This window comes from Sebastes umbrosus, chromosome 13 (genome assembly GCF_015220745.1).
Source record: "Sebastes umbrosus isolate fSebUmb1 chromosome 13, fSebUmb1.pri, whole genome shotgun sequence".
NCBI classification, from domain to species: domain Eukaryota; kingdom Metazoa; phylum Chordata; class Actinopteri; order Perciformes; family Sebastidae; genus Sebastes; species Sebastes umbrosus.
In genome coordinates this window covers 13,554,997-13,574,395 of record NC_051281.1, presented here as the reverse complement: position 1 = coordinate 13,574,395, position 19,399 = coordinate 13,554,997, and the positions used below count along the sequence as shown (strand labels likewise).

General features: G+C 41.3%; 2 protein-coding genes across 3 annotated transcripts in view; one reads left to right on the top strand and one right to left on the bottom strand.

Annotated features, from left to right (window-relative positions):
• igf2bp2a (insulin-like growth factor 2 mRNA binding protein 2a) overlaps positions 1-13,180 on the top strand; it is a 59,056-nt gene extending 45,876 nt beyond the window's left edge. For both annotated transcript variants that reach the window (XM_037790354.1, XM_037790356.1), the window contains 9 exons: positions 2,320-2,442; positions 3,469-3,604; positions 5,983-6,120; positions 6,660-6,728; positions 7,396-7,518; positions 7,931-8,005; positions 8,187-8,318; positions 8,514-8,627; positions 9,926-13,180. In XM_037790354.1, the coding sequence (XP_037646282.1) occupies positions 2,320-2,442; positions 3,469-3,604; positions 5,983-6,120; positions 6,660-6,728; positions 7,396-7,518; positions 7,931-8,005; positions 8,187-8,318; positions 8,514-8,627; positions 9,926-10,024 (1,009 nt within the window). In that variant the 3' untranslated portion in view covers positions 10,025-13,180. The remainder of the gene's footprint in view (positions 1-2,319; positions 2,443-3,468; positions 3,605-5,982; positions 6,121-6,659; positions 6,729-7,395; positions 7,519-7,930; positions 8,006-8,186; positions 8,319-8,513; positions 8,628-9,925) is intronic.
• Positions 13,181-15,071: 1,891 nt separating this feature from the next.
• On the bottom strand, positions 15,072-19,281 carry tmem41aa (transmembrane protein 41aa). Its single transcript, XM_037790357.1, has 5 exons — positions 18,965-19,281; positions 17,277-17,427; positions 16,689-16,850; positions 16,421-16,559; positions 15,072-15,942 (listed from the first exon to the last, which is right to left on the bottom strand). The coding sequence occupies exons 1-5, from the start codon at positions 19,279-19,281 to the stop codon at positions 15,722-15,724; spliced, it is 990 nt and encodes a 329-aa protein (XP_037646285.1). The 3' UTR covers positions 15,072-15,721.
• Positions 19,282-19,399: the final 118 nt, after the last annotated feature.

Here is a 19,399-nt window from a genome sequence, read left to right as displayed (position 1 = left end):
ATCTCTGTGATCACATCTGTGGTCTTCTTCTTCCTCTTCTTTTGTTTGCTAGGAAGACATCTCACACCGTTATAAGAACAGTTTGACATTTTGGGAAATATGAAAAGCAGGAAACGTCTGCCTATATCTCATTTGTTTAGTCTGCACAAAAACTGAAATGTAACTCACTATTTTATGTTTTAATTAATGAGCTTTACAGGTGCTGATAGGTGGATTTGTTACCATTTGCCAGAGCGAAGCTAGCTGTTTCTTTCTTTTCCAGTCTTTATGCTAAGCTACTTTACTATTTACCGTATCGATCTTCTCATCTAACTCTCGGCAAGATGCCACACCTGCAGAAATTAACATGTCACCTCGGTTGTCCCACACCCTATAATTTCCCCGAGAGTAAGGAGGCCCAACACCCAGTGAAACCCGAACCACTAAACACTGTCATCTCCCCTTACTTGCCCCACAGCTCACCCCAAACTAATTCAACTTTATAGCAACGATTACAGATTATAACACGCCCCGACCTGCCACCCCATCCTCCTACACATATACACACAAAAACCCAGCCCAAAAGAAACCCCATCTGGTTACCCTCCACCACATCCTACCACACCCTTAATTCACACTTACACCCAACAATTGTCCCACAGAACAGAAAAATAGATCAAACAGAAATGATGCTCCTCCTGTCCCAATATCTTTTTACCATCCCCATCTACACACGCACATACATACACTCAGGGTTTGTTGTTTTTGTAATAAGTAATGCTTTATTTCATGTGTCTGTTATTTCTAATAATTGCATGGAAGTTTCCTGGGCAAAATAGAAACAAAGACTTGAGATAGTTTAGGTAGTTGTATTGAGTTTAAAAGCATTTCCAGAGAAATGTCTTTGAAAAAGCGGCTGCATTTATCCCATTTAAATATGAGTTTATAATAATCATTTCACAATCAAATCTTCAGGCCTTTGTCATCTACAAAAAAATCATTAATAACTTGCAAGAAAACCCATTTACCATATAATACTGGAGAAATCAGAATAAATATTAGTGAAATAGTTTGTTTTGTCTCCTTTTCCAGGCTTTTGAGACAAAATTAGAGACTTAAACAGCTAAATTAAATGAACATTACAATTTTTGCCCATCTGTGCACCAAAGAAATAGATAGGGTTTTGTCGAGCCATTTCATGGAAAATTAACTCTCTTAAATCATCATAGTTTGTACGGCACAAAAGAAAATGAAACTCACTTTCCACTTCACCTAAATTGCAAATCTGTTTTCCTCCTGAATATTTTTTAATCTATCAAGCTCAATATAGCAAGAGGAGGAATACCAGTTCTCAACTGGGACATTAAAGATAAACCTCTAAGATTAACAAGATGCAACATTTGATTCAGCGCCAAATTATTCGTATATATTAAATTGCATGGTTGCCTGTAGACACATTTTATACTTCGGCATGTTCAGTTGAGCTGCTTTGCACTGACTATCAGAGGCGATGCTAGTTTAGTTAATTAATATCAATTAATTTGAAGTGTACCAATTGAACACTGTCACTAATTCCTCATAATTTCCTGGTATTTTCCCAGGATGTTTCCTGGGAAAATACCATGTAAGTTGGCAGTAATTATAGGTTGAATACTGACAATAATAGTGATAATTACTGCCAATTTACACAGTTGTTTCCAGGAAACATCCAAGGAAATTATCAGGAAATTATGAGGAATTAAACTAACGAATTTGTAATTTATCAGTTGATGACAAACAAGAGGACAATTAAATAAAAAAACAACACCAAATAAAAAGTCTGTAGTTTTTCACTTGCGTAGAGGGACTCCAGCACATTGTCAGATCCTTTTTGTTTCTCATCTGTTCTTCTCTTCTCCTCCTATTACTGGAAGCATTTTCTGAGCTGTGGTTGTTGCAGCAGCACCTTGTTTACTGTAAACTGTGGTGAGCTGTGTCTTCTTGCAGCAGGAAACGTTTCGGGTGCACGTGGCCAAAAACTGTACAGGAAAATGGGCTAAACTGATCTTCTTTCTTGTAAAAAAAAAAATCATTCAAATCTAGGTCTTTTTTAAAAAAAATCTGTGTATTTTTCTGTGAAAATCTGTAAAAAAACAAAAAAAGGAAGCATTACACACACATCACTAAATAAAAGGCTCATGTCTTAACATTGTTCCCTTTGCTTTCACCAGCTGGGCAGCTGTCCACATTCCTGTTCATCCACGACATTCTTCACACCACATTAGTGACACTCAGCAGACCTTGTCTTCTGTTATCTCGCCTAACCTGAGTGTGTATGTGTGTGTGTATGTGTGTGTGTAGGACGGAGGACATCCCTCTGAAGATCCTCGCCCACAACAGCCTCGTGGGCCGGCTGATTGGGAAGGAGGGCCGCAACCTGAAGAAGATCGAGGAGGATACAGGGACCAAGATTACCATCTCCTCGTAAGTCACTGCTCCCGCCTTCCTCTTTCACACACGCCCACGGCGCTCTGCGGCCAGCCGTACCAGCACCTCCAGGAAAACACACACACACACGCTCACTGGAGTATTTGAACACTTTGATGTGAGTGCTTGTGTGATTGTGGCATTATGGAACAGCAGCAATTTAGACTATTATCAATTTAACCAAAGCACAAATAACAGGCAGCGATTTCAACTTTGTGGCGCCACACCTTTCTACAACAGTGCTCATTAGCTTCTCAGCATGTGGTTTCACTTAACTGAGCTGTTAGAGAACAAACGCGAAAGAGTTGCTCACTGCTCCTTCACTCCAGAACATGACATTAGAGAGGTGGTGATTACACCCTATTTAACGGGCCCTGCTCACCAACCTTCGTTCATTTAGGGCTAATGAATTGCTCTGTCTCTGCGAGCTCTGAGGACGTAATGAACCTTGAGAAAGAGACAGACTGGAGGAGAGAGACAAAGAGAGACGGAGAGGGTCCTTTTGTAAAGAGGCAAACGGCACATTCAATATTGATGATTATGTGGAATCCTTTCAGAGCGTCCTCCACGTCCACCGACACCAATGGGAGAGCAGATCGGCATTCAGTTTTTTCTGAATGCTCTGATGATGGTGATGTGATGTGAATTGAAACATATCGAGTTGCATTATGGGAAGTGCTTGACCCACACTAGGGAACTTTAAGTCAGACTGCTGCTTCAGTTTCCGTCATTCATTTTTTTTCCCATCTTTTTCTGTGTCCTCCAACTTTATGGAAATGCAGCACTAAATTGCTTGTTAGCTGAGCAAGAAATTGCAATGTCAATTTTTGATGGTGATGGTGACGCATCCTGCAACAACACTTAAGTTAGATAAACAAAAAGACAGGAAATGCAATTAAATTCAGCTCAGTCATATCCACCAGAATGTGAGTGTTTCTGTTCTCTGTATTTGTAGTTGCACATGTATATACTTATTTATGTGTGTGTGTGTGTGTGTGTGTGTGTGTGTGATCTCCCTCGCAGGTTACAAGACTTAACCATTTACAACCTTGAGAGGATCATCACGGTGAAGGGCAGCTTGGAGACGTGTTGTAAAGCCGAGACGGAGATCACGAAGAAGCTGAGGGAAGCCTACGAGAATGACATTGCTGCTATAAACGTAAGCCGAGCTTAAAGGTTAACATCTGCAGGTCATTGTGTGTGTGTCTGTGTGTGGTTGATGATCTCAAGTTGACTCACATAGACTGACAGGTGAACAACAGAGAAGGAGTGGTGATATACGGCAGGATGATATCCTCCCCAGTCAGTGCACGTTACCACCAGCATTAGTAATACGTGTTGTCGTCTGCTTGGTAAATGGATAACAGTAAACAATCGCTGGATAGCTCATCAGTGAGTGTGTGAGCACAGCATGTCGTGTGTGTGTGTGTGTGTGTCCACGGAGCCTCTGAGTCACGCTCACTTCCCCGTTGTGTGTCTGTGTTCCTGCTGTAACACACTGCGTTTCCCAGCATCCATCTGATATCTGTAGGCCGCTCTCTCACCCAGCTCCTCTTTCACACTGCCCCGATGACATCACCAGTGCTGCAGCCAGCCAGAGAGGTCAACCTCAGAGGAGGAGAGATAGTGATGATATCACACTCCCTTTAATGCAGAGATGGATGCTGATAAAGTGCCGTGATGATGCTCTTTATGATGAACAGCAGAATTAATATCCCAGTATCTGCTTTTGTTCTCCTTTGTTTTGATCGGACAAATATTGGCTCCGAAATAATCATCAGGAAGTATCACGCAGCATGCGGTTAAATTGTGCTGGCTGGCGAGAGCAGCTCTGGCACCTGTCGGGCCGAGCGTCGGCTCTACAGTAAGCGGTGAGGGCCATCTAGCGTGACACGGTGGATATTACACAAAGCTTTCTGGGAACAAGGAAGTGAAAGGAGGCCTCGTGTCTCTTCACGGACATGAAACCAGAACAGCTGACTTTACTTTGAGGGAGAAATATTTTTATCATGCCATCCCAACAGCAAACAGTCCTATTTTCAGTGTTGTGACAATGCATTTTTCAGTCGTAGTCATCCAGTGGGGTTTTTAAAAGGTTTATTCAGCTTGAGAAGTTTTCTTCAGTCATTAAAGAACACTTCATTTTATCTGGAAAATTCAAAATCACCAAATTTAGAGACATGTGTTATTCACAGGACAGTGATGAAATACACAAGTAATAGTAGCACTTTTATATGATGGATGGGTTTATACAGTAAAATGGAGTTTGTAGTAGTAAACCAGGCCTGTTCAATTACTTTTTTAGAAGGGCCAGATTTGAAAAACAGTGAAGTGCCAAGGGGACATTTACATTTCCTATGTCTGATCTGTAAAGCTAGGAATTTTAATGTGAAAATCTTAGTAGCTTATTGTTTTTATTCCCTCTGCTTAAACAGCCTAAGGTTAAAACTTTTAACTAAATAAGTATTTCTGTGCTTAACTAGACATAACTAAGGAATGGGCTAATTACCCTACTAATAAAATGATGATCTTCTAACAATCGAACAATTTTAACACCTATAAACTTGGTGTTATGTAAGCAGGTTATTAAAAACACAATAATATTGCTTTTGTAAGAAATCATTGAGTAGGCCTCACACAACAAGCAATTAACTATTATCATTAACTAATTATTTTCATTATCAGTTAATCTGCTGATTATTTTCTCAATGAACTTGTTAAAAATTGGCATATGAAATAGTGAAAAATGCCTTTTAATTGCTTGTTTTGTCCAAACAAAACCTAAATAAATTCAATTTAGTATAACACAAAAACACAGAACAACCGTTTACTATTTTTGCTTGATTGATAATTGAATATATTATTCGATTATCAGGATTGTTGCTGTCCACTTGTCTCAGCACATTACACTTTACTTCTTATCTTAAAGGTGATGTAGAGAAAAACATCGAAAACAACAGTTAGAATAGACTGAATCAAGGACTTTTCTTTGTTAAACAGTCTTACACTAGAACGAGTCATTTGCATTTTCTCCTAATTTTTTCTCTTTTAGCTCTTATTAGCAGTAGATCGTCTAACGCTGGTGCGGGCACCTGTTGCGCACGCCAGGCATACATAATACTGCGGTGGATTGCGCGTAGCATGTCATTTCTTTTTGATTTTGACCCGCGGTTTTCAAGGAGCTCCTGTGCCTAGAATTCATAAGGTTGTTGTCTCACGGCTCCGATGTCCATTCAAAAGTCTGCGGCTCTGTGGGACTTCTGCGCAAGCTTTTCCGCAGAAGTATAAATTAGGCATAAGTTGTGCTTACCGTAGAATGATTTCCTTTTAATGTAAACTGTATTCGTCTACATCCTCTTGCAACAGGAAACGACTCTTGGATGCGTGTTTAAAGTGATCTGCTCCTCAGCATATCAGCATGTTTTTCTGTGAAAATTGGAAAAAAAAGCACCAATGATGAGCCTTAATTAAATCCTAATATATCGTCTTGTTTCTTGTCAACTCGTGGCTAAAGTCGGCCTCTCTTCTTCTGCACAGCAACAGGCCAACCTGATCCCAGGCTTGAACCTGAACGCTCTGGGCATCTTCTCCTCTGGTCTGCCAGTGCTGTCCCCTTCTGCCGGACCACGTGGTGCAGCGCCTCCTATGGCACCGGCAGGATACAGCCCATTCTTAGTGAGTATGGTCTTTTTTAACCTCTGTACACACAGCCATAAAAGGTGCTGAAAAATGATTTTTTAAAAATGCTTCTTTTAGAATGACTTTACCGCTGTTGGTTTGACCCGCTCAGCGTAGCTATGCACAGCTCTTGCAGGGATTAGTTTTGACTTGATAGAGCAATTTGTTTCCAGCACGTGGTAAACTAGGTTCAACCTGAAGTGCTTCTTGAAAAAACAACACGGTGTTGACTCAGGTCTTCCTGCATGACATGTTGTACACATTTTGAAACAACCAGAATTCCCCCATCTTCTCCAGAGATGAGTCAGTTTGTCTGTAAAACAAAGTAGCCACTCATTGCTTGGCGAGGTCGAGCCAAAGTGGTGTGAGACAGTGTGTGAGAATGTATTTGCGTGCTTCGTAGTCAAGAAACTTAGTGTGTGATTCACTGCGAGTTTATGCCCTGAAATTCCCCCTAATAAGAGCTCGAGTTGAGTACGTGCATGTGTCTGGAAATGTGTTGTGTGCCATCTGATCGGTCTGCTTGTCACTTTCAGAGTCACTCTTCACATCTCAGTGGCCTGTACGGGGTTCCTCCAGGAAGTGCCATCATCCACCAGCACTCAGTATGTTCCTTGTGCTACAGTCAATGTTGCCTTGGTGATCAGAATCCTAACCACAAATTTTTTGTTTTTTGTGATGCTAGATAAATATTTTAATAGTTGAGGGCATGTTTTTTTTTGCACACAAGAAGCTTAGGATGTAGCCGTTTGTGTTGAAGAAAGTCTTATTTGTATTCATGGGAAGGACTACCACAGGATAAAGAGAAAGAGGAAGATATAAGACTCATCGACCGGAAGACATAAATACCAGACCATGACAACCTCAGTCAGCGTCTATGGCATTCCTGCGTACCATCACCCAGTCACCAGAACACCACAAATATTTCTGGAAGGGGACTTTTCAGCCCCTGTGGCTCATAAAAAATTCACTTCATAAACCTTGAGTACATGAGTTACCATGCTAAGAAAAACAAAAACACAGGGCAACCCTCGGCCCTAATAGGAAATATTCCGCTCAGACCTAGCGGGATGTTTACCCAAAGAGTAAAACCTTCGAAAAGGGCTCAATTTAGCTTTTCTTGCATGTGGTGTCATCTTTTTCGGCTGCTCTTCAAGTATCTGACGAGTTAAATAAAACATTTTGTAGCTGTTTAAAGCAGTTTTTTCTCTGCAACAATCAGCAGTACAGTTTAGTAAGCATGTATATTTTTCTGTGGTCTTTTTTTCCCAGCAACAGGCTCCAGAACAGGAGGTCGTCTACCTCTTTATTCCAACTCAGGCAGTCGGGGCCCTGATCGGCAAGAAGGGCCAGCACATCAAACAACTCGCCCACTTCGCTGGAGCGTCCATCAAGGTAGGTTTGTCAGCGTCAATAGAGCGAGAGAGAGAGGTGGTCAAAACCGTCTCTGATCGACATGCATCGCATTCTTTGAAGCGATAAGGTGAACAAGTTGGCAGTCGGCGCTGGCTGAGTCAGCAGCGTGTCATGGCCCACAGCTGAGGATGTTAGTTATTTATGGTCACAAAAGGAGATGACTAGTGAACTGAGTTTTTCAGAAATCCCCTCAAGCTCCGTCTGGAGAGGTGGAACAGCTGGTCAGTGAATTCTCATAACGTAATCTAAAGCTATTTATTTGCAGGAATTATCAGACTTCACACATGAGTCAGTGGTTACATGCAATGATTGACCACAGAGCAAAATCACCAGCTTTTGGACACAAGTTCCCCTTATTTGTCTCCGTAACCTGTCTATGTGTGTGTGTCAGATTGCCCCAGCTGAGACCCAAGATGTTACTGAGAGGATGGTTATTATTACTGGACCCCCGGAGGCTCAGTTTAAGGTAAAGACACAATGAATGTGTGTATGAATATGCATTAAAATTAAATTATTTAACGTATGCAACCATTTTAAGGATAACATTGCTACATAAAATGAATATTTAATTTGTCCTGTATTATAGTAAACATATGTCCCCACTTCCCCCAGTCTCTCCTTGTCTCATTCCCTCCTCTGTATTCCAGGCCCAAGGTCGGATATTTGGGAAGCTGAAAGAGGAGAACTTCTTCTTGGCGAAGGAGGAGGTCAAACTGGAGACGCACATCAAGGTTCCCTCAACTGCAGCTGGCAGGGTCATCGGTAAAGGCGGCAAGACGGTGAGTTGATGCTTGAACTGAACTGAATTATGGTCAAGGATGGAAAAAAAAGTTGCTTTTTACTTATAAGCATCAAATAGCACCTGGTTTGCTTTGTTTCAGTTTACCTCAATGAGTAACGTCAGTGTGCTTTGTAAGTGAGGCTGGAGGTGAAATTCAAAGATAATGATCTCTGGAGTCTTTTTTTTTTTCCAGGTAACCGAGCTGCAGAACCTTACGAGTGCTGAGGTCATCGTACCGCGGGACCAAACTCCAGATGAGAACGACGAGGTCTTTGTGAAAATCAGCGGGCATTTCTTTGCCAGCCAGGTACTCAGAACAATGTTTAAGGGTAAACTAATACAGGGGTTGTCAGTCATTTGGTTGTCAAATACATCTACCTAAAGATTGGCTGCACTTGTTATTAACGCAGTGGCAGTCGGGTGTCATGTAGGTGGCGTATATGTATATACAGTATATATATATATATATACAGTATATCTATAGGGGCTGCACGGTGGTGGTGCAGTGGTTTAAATTCTAACAGCAAGAGGCTCGCAGGTTCAAACCCAGCTTGGGGACCTTCCTCTGCAGAGTTTGCATGTCCTCCCCAAGTTAGCGTGGGTTTTCTCCGGGTTCTCTGGCTTCCTCCGACAGTCCAAAGACATGCAGGTTAGGTTAATTGTTGACTCTAAATTGCCCGTAGGTGTGAATATGAGCGTGAATGGTTGTCTGTCTTCATGTGCCCTGTGATAGCCTGGTGGCCCGATATCAGCTGGGATATATATATATATATATATATATAATGTATATATATTATTTTTTTTACCGATTTTTTTATTAGTTTTACACCATTCAAGCATATATTATTCCCAATTGCAGAAAAAAACATGCAATTCATCCACCCACACAGTCCAACCCACCCCTCTTGATCAATCTATGCAATTGATTTACACATAGGATTTAATTAAAGCTGAAGTAGGCGAGATTGGAGCAAATATGTTTTTAAAAAGGTGCTCCTAATGGCATCTACAAGATTTTACAGGCCGGAGGAAAACAAGCAGTAAGAACTGATCTGAGGTCTGCTGTCCAGCTGCTCTCTATGAGAGCCGGCTGTCAATCACTCGCGAAATCGGTGATCAAATATGAATCCATATTATGTTACGTTGATGCCTATTTCTCGCATCAAATGTTTTCAGAATCATCTTGTAGTGCACGGTTGAGCTGTAAAATTTGAAAGTTTGTGACGCAGTTGTAAAATCTGTTGAAGGAATGCCAAGTTCTGGTCACATGACCGGTGCACAGCCAATAGGAACGCTCTCTCATTGAAATGACCTGTGATTGGTCAAAGTCTCCCGTCACGGGACAGATATTCTAAAGCCTCAATACAGAGCCATGAGGAGGTGCAGAAGTCTAGTTTTCTCTCAGAACACTTGAATTACAATATGCTGAAAGGTTATTATGGAATTGTTGCCCAATGATGCCAAAAACATACTGCCTACTGCCACTTTAAGTCAGTCTATTTTATTTTTCACATTTTTTTTAAATTGTCCGTTATTCACATGGACATGAATACCTTGTCACATATCGATTAACCCCTCGTCCTGCATGTGATGTCTCTCCAACAGACTGCACAGAGGAAGATCCGGGAGATCATTCAGCAGGTCAAACAGCAGGAACAGAAACACCAGCAGGGCGGCGCCGTGTCACCGCACCACTCCAAGTGACCAGTGGGGAGGTTCCGGCGGGCGCCAGCCAATGAATGTAGCCCTCCCAAATGGACAGAGACCTACCCAGACAAAGGCCAAGGCCAAGGGGGACATGCAGGGCAGACCAGCAGCACCGGGATCAAAACCAAAGAACTTCACTAGGGGGGAAACAAGTGAGAGCCAAAGGCTGAGGGCATTGTGTGCACTGCCAGCCCTGTGAGAGCAGATAGAGCGGGAGGAACCATACTGATATCATATAACAAAAAAAAAAAGACCAAAAAAATCTACAAGAAAGGTGGAAATGGCAGAGGATTTGGGAACTGTTGTCTTCACAGTTAATAAGGTAAACAGGAAGTAGTATGTCGCCCTGCAAAACGTTATCTCTTTAGTTGGACTAACATAGGCCTAACAAACTGATAAAGCAACGGTATTAACACCAGTGTATACGAAGCATTGTGATTTTGGGTTAGAACGAGAGTGAGTGACGATGGACACCTTCTCTCACAAGAGTTTGAGATATTCAGATTGCAAGATTAAATATCCTTAGCAGTATTAACACAAAGTAGAAGAGTATATTGATACACACTGAGAGTACGCACTGTTATTTTCCTATCAAAAATGACAGTACAACTCGGTGTAGTTTTTAATATGTTTGCTTGTTCCAGAGATTGATCGGGCTGTGACAGCCACAGAGAGCAGTTTCCCTTGTTTGTTCACATTATAGGCCACTGAAAATCAAAAAGAAAAACCCCTATAATAAGTAAATATGGTGAATGGGTCTTTGTAACAAGCCTGTGTGTGTGCCAACGCAAAAGATAACGTCCCTTTGAAATGTCTCTCACCATTCATATCTGATGCTTCACTTCTTTTTGTTTCACTTTTGCGAATTTCTGCTTCACTTTCTCATCACTCTCTCTCATCTGGCTTGTGTTTTTTTTTTTTTTTTTAATAGTAGAAAAATATTTGTGGTCAAGAGACACCTTTTTCCCCCGTAGCCTTTTGATAACATTGAACTGACTGCCACTTTCACTCAACAGAGGTTAAATGCAACGGAGGGATTATTATTTTATTTTTGTTTACCAGTAAACTGGTAAAATCACTCTCCCATGCTGTACAGTAGAAAATATCTACATTCATGCTTGTTGTCCTGATATTTAATAGGGTGTCTCTAAAGGCATTCTCCTCGACGAGCAGAGCAAAAATTGACGTCTTAAAAAAAAAACAATGGTGCAACTTTGCTTGTCAGTCATTTTGAATGTGCACCGCCACACGCTCTGCCTTATGACGACGTCACGGGGGCCGACACAAAGTGTGAGCTGAGGGCCCAGAAAGGGGACGAAGGGTTTAAGGGCGGGTGCAGACTCGTGGTGTGTGGAGTGGCAGTGAGGAAACGGTTTTGGGTTAGAGGGTGGGTGGGTGGGTGAGTTTATGGGGAGGCACTGTATGACCTGTGGTACACACACAACCGCAAACGTGACCGCAGCCGCGTTTGGCTTTAACCCTCTCTTTGTCAGGGAGCTTTCTAAAACGGCATGACAGCTGTGAATGTACGATATGCAGCCTTTTTAGAAATATCACCCCTGCCGTGTCCAGCCGGCCGGCCCAGAGGCACAGACGCACAGATTGTCATTCTCACTCTCGCTCTTTTTTCCTTTTAACCTTTTCTCTTGTGTTTGTTTTATTTTGGCGAGCTGGCCGACCTCTCTGCGAGTGCGCTGGACACGCAGGTCCTGGTGTCCCTTTGTGCTTTACTTTGGAGACCATGGAAGCTTGTTGCCTTATTTTGTCACCTTTCAGACATCATCACCCATCAGCTTCATCTTCCAGACGCAAGGTTATTGCCAATACGCACAGCTTCCTCCGTGAGTGTGCGTGTGTGCGCGTGTGCGCATGTGTGTGTGTATATATATATAAAAAGAGAGAGTAATATTTATGAATCTATTTTTTTCCTATTTTGTGATGAGAGCTATTGATAAGAAACAAAAAGAAAACAAAGTCCTTTTCTTTTTTTCCTCAGTGGGACACTGCCATATTATTTTGAAGGGAAGTGTTTATTTTCTTGAAAACTAGACTATGAATAATAATATAAATAAAAAAAACTGAAAAAATAGGAGAACAGTAAAGTGAACCACCGCGTTAACTTTGGTCAGGATGTGAACAGTGCGCATGTCAGTATTGTGATCTACCTCAGGCTTCAGGGTACCTCAGTCCAATCTTTCATTTCCCCTTTTTCCACATTTTGTATGCCTTGTTAACTGATCATTTTGAGCGTTTTTAATTTTCTTTTTTAATGAAAAACAAAAAAGAACAAGACAAAAGATCTACAGTAATCTCTAAACTCTTCAGGTCCAGCCGACTAGTGAAACTTTGAAGTCAACTCTGTTGGACTGTCTTTGCCTGGACGCCATACAACCTCTTAATGATAGAAAAAGGATTTCCAAGTACATTTTTGCTAGAAAGGAATGAAGAGCAGGATCTAAGGGGTACATACCTGCCCGAAGTGGTTCTGAATGTGGATGTTGTGTACTGATTTCACCATCAAAAGAAAGAAAAAGATACAAATCAGTTGATAGAAACAGAAACTAACCAACTGTACCTCCTGTTTTTCCCAACTGTACCTCCAGGTTTTTTTTTAGACTTTTAAAAAAACAATGAAGTTTATTCACTTGTGGAAAAAAAAAAATGAATTTTTTTAACAACCCAATTCAATCTTACCAGCTCCATTTGATAACAGCATACTCTGGGGTTGATTTGAAGAAAACATGAAGCTGCAAAAATACACTGACGGGACTCTTGAACATGGTTTAAAAACCCTAGTCTTCTGTGTAGAATGTAGAACAACTCTAGTCGTTGAAATGTCACTGTGTACGACAAGATAACTGTATATCTGTAAACATGTACAATAGAGTCACACATAAATGCATCGTCTCTCTAGAACACTTATCAGTCTGCACCTGCGTTGAGAGAGATGGTGGGAGAAGTTTAGAGCGTCACAGCTTCCCTCAAAACTGACCTCTAAATAGTTTTCTCATCAATCCACCGAGTTAATTTTATTTTTTGTTGTTGTTGTGCTGTACATTTCAGAATTACCTCTCAGAATCAAAGGCTGACTTTAGTTACTAAAACCGATGTAGGGCAAAAGAATTAAATAAATGAATGACATAGTGAAAGTTAGTTTGTCTTTGGAGTTCTTTTAACTGTCGAGAGCTGGTTTTTACTTTTTTTCGAGGGCAGACTTTTTGTCATCAGATGAGGTGGATCATTTTTGTCCCAGTGAACACAGACAAGCAGTGCTAAAAATACAACATTAAAGGTCTATCAAACTCACACAATGCCTGAGGCTGCTTCAGCGAGCCTCCCCCACAGCCGGCACAGTACCTCATACTGATGATGATAGCTCACCAGACCTGATTCAGATACCCTGACCTTACCCACACCAATGCAGTACGGTGCTTCTACTCCAACGCGTTGACTCCTGTGGCGGTCTGCTTCACTGTAGTAGGGCATGTCGTGGAGGAAACGGCTTGTCACGGTAGCACTGGAAATTGTAGTTTGTCACTCATGGTTTGTTTGACTTGTCAGAAGTAGCTTTTTAGAGCAGTTTTTGAAGTTGAGGCTCTTTTCTTTGCATTGCAGAGGACTCTTCTGTCTCTCTTGTGTTTTTGGCTCTTTACACAGTTTAAATGCGGGTTTCCCTCCAGCTGGTTCGGTTTCACTGTGGTGTCGTCAGCACTGCGTCCTGGTTGTTGAGACATCTGTAAAGCTGACCGCAAAATGAGGCGAAACTTGTCAAGATTTTTTTTTTTTACTTCCAAGGATTGGTGTTTCTAGGTTTTGTGGGGTGTTGCTAGACATTAATATTCAGAAAAACCACAATCACACACATCACTGAGGGTGTACTGTGTTGTTAGTCATATCACATGGTGGTTGGATAGTTTAGGCTTTTTTTTTTTCTTCCTGTTGATCTGGTTTTCTCGTCATTTACACTGATTTAATAATGTAGTCCGGCGCAGTAGCTGCGATTCTTTGCTTTAATATTCATTCCTGTTAGATCACTACCAATAATACTAGCTGTTAAATTGTGGTTGACAAATATTCTCTAGCTAGGATTTTGAGCAGATTTGGGAATCAGAATGGCAAAATACATGAATTTGTGACATGCAAAGAAGGAGGGTTGACAGAGTAAGTCTGATAAAATCTTGTTCTGTCTTTGCGACAGAACAGAAAAAAGGGCATTCAACAACCATCCAAAAATCATAGATTAGCTGAGGAAGGATTTAGTAAAGTCTGGTTGGATGTATGCAGAACCACAGCAGTGTTTTTGTCCTGTCTTGTTGTTAAATGGGAAAACACAAAGCATTGCATGAGACTGTTGTAGGCGATCCAGTATGTACACTTCATATAGCACCAGACTTTCAGTAGTGGTTTTTACATGGATCCATTTCTTAACTGCATTTCACCATTTGGGAGATTCCTTTTGTTACAACCCTCAAGTCCTACATTTCCCACGGGCCCAAAAGGTCCCAAACACCTCAAGGTAATTGGTGACTGTGCGCTAGACAGACATATGATCCATTTTTTAATCCATCTCGTGGATCCATGCCTTTCTGGTAACAGCCATGCTGTTGTTTTGAGTTGTGAGTGAACTGTATTGCTGAGCAACCTGGATCTGAGCAATAAAGAATATTTGAAAAAAAGAAATGCTGTTTTCTCACATTTACTGTTTTTTCAAAGTGTTTTCACCTCTGAAATAAAAAAAGGTGTCACGTCATTTGTGATCTGACATGCCACAAATGTAGAAACAGAAAGCTGACATAACATTTTACACCTTAAACCCACACCAAGATTTTTAAAATAACACCTGAAAAGAGGCAGCAAAGAGAAGCAATATTAAGGCTTGATTTAACAGAGGCCTCACGCTGCATGAATTAACTGCACATTCACTTTCAGATAAGAAGACAGTTGATTAGATATCATGACATTTAGTCACAAAAATCATGATCTAATTCAATTAGTTATTCAAAATAGACCAAATTACACAATTTGAAAAAAAAACTGACCACAGTTTAAAAATTGTCCAACCCACTGTATTACAATTTATACTGAAATTGCAAAATGCAAGAAAAATACAACTTCCAAGTTGTATAATATATGCTGCAAACATGATACATATTTCAGTTACAAAAAAAAATAATTCACACAAACCCAAAAAACAATCGTCTGAACCATCCAGCCACAACAAACATGAGCAGGCTGTTACATTGACGTTTCCACTTGCCCATGTTGGAGGTAGAAGTTTGAAACAGAGTCTATCAATTCATGACAGGCACTTGAAACACTAACTGTTAACACTGAAGCAGTACCTTAGTGTATAATAATAGTGCAAGAGCAAAGTCTCCTTAAAATCCTTCCCTCTCTCCCTATGATTCCCGTACATTCATACATCTATATACATGCTGTGCCCATAGAAGTTGTGGCACAGAAACACCAACATTTGGTTACACAAAATACTTGGCTTCAAATCCCACGGTGACTTTTAAAGCTCTTCATCTCCATGTCGCTCCAGAAACGTAAAGCTACGTCCAGATAAGAGAAACCTTTACACGTTGTGCGTGGGCAAAGTTTTTCTGAAGAGTCGCCACTTTAAAATACATTCACTTTTGAGGGCAGAGATGGCATCGAAGCGCCAAGGAACAAGCTCATCCCCAGAACAAATCACTGGACTTTCTTATCTGTGATGAGCCCGTTCTGCGATGGGACGTCCAGTTTGAAGCGCTTCTGACTGAAGCGGCGGATAAGGGCGCCGGGCAGCAGAGCCACACAGGCGATGGCCAGCAGCTGCAGCAGCCTCTCCCAGGAGAACAAGTCGTCCAGCGACGCCACCTCAGACAGCATGACGCCTGTCTGGACACAGATGAAGTTGTACGGCAGGAGTCCTACGAAAGCAGATAGCAGATCAAAAACAAAACTGTAGTTAGACACATTATACGAAGGATTATTTGCAGTGTTAAGAGAAATGCTCAATAAATACTTTAAAGCTGAAGGCACGTAATAAAAACATGCCTAACAATCTGCATTTGCAGCTTTTGTTAATTGTCACCTGTTGCATTGAAACTCATTAAAAACTGCCACAGTCACATTTTGAAACTAATGATTTGGCAAAGTTGGTCATATTAACTGGCATGCAACCCAATATGAGCAATAATTAAAGTTGTCTTTAAGTGTTAGATTTAGATGAATGTGTATTCCTTTTTCTCTTAGTTAGAAATACCATAGAAAATGGTCTGTGTTGTGTTGATTTAGTGTGTGAGCTTCCTGAGTAACACGACGTACAGTATGATGAATGTGTGCGTCGTCGCATTGTTTACCGACGGCTCTAATGAGCCGTGAATCAGGTGATCCACGTGCGCTTACCGATGAAGACTGAGGAGAAGAAGAAGGTGATGGGGATGTTGACAATCGGAGCAGACATGTTCAGAAACCAGTTGGGAGTCATGGGAAAGAATCTCAGGAAGAGCAGGAAGAAGAACAAACAGTCCTGGTTCTCCTCAACCTGGGAGATAAAGGTGAGATGAGATGTTAGGACAGTAGATGCATGTTTTTTGATTGTCAATGTTATGTTTCCACATTAAACATGTGTTTGTGCCTTGAATGAGTTGTTAACATGGTGTCACTGGTTTACCTTCGTCTGCAGCATGGAGACTTTATCAGGGAAGAGGTTGACGATGTAGCGCTTTCCGAAGGCCTTGGACAAGAGGTAGCACATGGTGGAGCCCACAGTGGTGAGAACGGAGGCAAGCAGCAGTCCTTGATACGGTCCAAATATAGCTCCTGCTAAAATGTTCTGCACGATGACAAGAGGAGAGGGCCCGGGTTACAAGACATCATCAACTGTATCTCTTCCCGAAATACTGTGTGATCTAAGAGTGGTTTTAAGTGTGAGACGTTGGTTGTCACTGTAACCAGCAGGGTGTGTGTGGTTGATGTCTCTTCTCTGTGCTGACTAAGTGGGGAAGAAAAACTGTCACAAACGTCTAACGTTGCCGACGTACATAAGTCTGGCATCCCTTTGTTGCTTGAGCCAGCTGAATATTTTTATCCTCTGCAGTGTGCCTTTAAATAAGAGACCCATCCTTTTCATTTTTCCTTAAAGTACGTGTCAAGCCTTATTTCTTTTACACCTACCAGACATGGCAATGTTTTGGCCAATTTAAATCCATGTCATATTTTTTATCAAACTTTTTTTTTTCAGTCTTATTTTTTAGCATACCAGAAACGAGGATCCGGGAATGGCGAAGGACTGCTTGTAGAGATACGCACTGCAGAACAGTAGCAGGACATATCCAGTGTGCTCTGCCTTGTAAAACTGCAAGAGCTCAGCCAGTTCCCTCAGCTCCTCCAAGTCCGAGGGGAACTTCAACCTGCAAGAACATCCATACGCAAGTTAGTCACATCATCATTCTTCTATGAACAAGACAGGGACAAAAGATATAATTGTAATCAACAATATTTCAATATTGACAAACTATATCTATTAACAAATACAAAATCATATAAACCATTTCACAGTTGTAAACATAAACATTCAAAATGTGCCTATTTCCTGTTGCAGTAAATCGAATGACGTCAGCTGACAGGAAGTTAACATGGACCCAAGCTGTTGCCTAGCAATGCAATTCCATTACAGCCTATGTCAAATATTCAGCATTTTGTACTGATAAATTAAGTTTAAAATTATTTCTGACATATTTGTTTAGATCTCATCGTTTACTAGAGATAACACTATTTGATTAAATAGCGTTAGTTTATTAATTGATAGAATCAGCAGAAAATTAATCTGCTATTTATCTGATAATCAATTAATAGTTTAAAGGTCCCATATTGTAAAAAGTGAGATTTTCAGATCTTTTATATTATAAAGCAGGTTTTAAGTGCTATAAAAATACTGTTAAACTATCAAAACGCTCAATCCACGGAGAAACACACACAGCCCGTATTCAGAAATTGTGCGTTTAAAACAAGCCGTTAAAATTTCTGTCCATTTGTGAGGTCACAAATATACAATATTTAGACCATCACACGGTTTTAAATGTAAACATTCTAAATGTGTCCCAGATTATTTCCTGTTGCAGTGTATGTGAATAACATCAGCTGACAGGAAGTAAACATGGACCCACACCGTTGCCTAGCAACGCAATTCCGTTGAAATGCACTAAAACGGAGCGTTTCAGGCAGAGATGTTGGCTGGGAGTTTATTACTGTATTCATGCCCAGCCAACATTTGTATGTGGGGCCCATGTGGGTAGTAAATGGGCTGAAAAATGGGCCCTATATGGGATTGTCCATTGGTTCCATAATGGCCCTGTGCCAATTGCCCTTGTGGGTTTCATGCAGGAATACACTGGGTGTTATATGGGCCCAATCTGGGCAACATAAACCAAAACCCATCTCGGCCCCAGGTTTAAGTTCTATGTGGGAACTACATGGAACTACATGCCCTGAAATATAGGTTGTAAGTGGGTTTGTCCACAGTTTCCATGTTGGCCCCCATGCCAGTTACCCTTGTGGGTTTCCTGCAGGAGTACACTGGGTGTTATATGGGACCAATCTGGGCAACATAAACCAAAACCCATCTCTAATTTCCCATTAGTGACCCACCTAGAACCCACTTGGGTAGCCCACTTGGGGAGCCCATGTGGGTCCTACTTAGTTGATCCAAGTGGGCCCCAGATAATATGCCCATTTTGGGCCCATATACCCATTTGGTACCCAGGTACCCCCAGTATGACCCATGTGGGGCCCACATAATCATATTGGCTGGGTGGTTGTGGTGTCTGTGTGTGTGAAGGAGAGCCTGCATGAGCTAGGAGCATGCATTATCTGCCATGAGTGATAGTACTACTACATGAGTTACAGTCTATGTATTAGAGAGATTTATATAACATAAAAGCTACTGACCTGCTGGGTTCCTCGGAGCTGTCAGTGGACTCAGCTGTCTCCACATGTTGTTGTCTCTGGTCAGCTGGATGAGGAGGTCTCCTCGGTGCAGCAGGAAGGTACAGAGACAGAGAGTACAGGTACAAGCTGGCTGCAGCGACCACAGCGATCAGTCCGACAAGTGAGCGCATATTCCCCCGCTGTGTCAGCCAGGAACACTCAGGCTTCACCTCCTTGTGTTCAGTCAGTGAGAGAAATAATGGTTCTTCTGCTTCTTCCTCTTCTTCTCTGAAGTTTGACTGGTAGCTGGAAGCCTTTGGTGTTGCGTTTACTGCCATCCTCTGGAGGAGAGTGTCCTAGCTTGTCATAGTAAATAATATAATGAGAATAAAGTCACAAATTTATGAGAAAAAAGTTATAATATTATGAGAATAAAGTCAATATTATAAAGTAGTA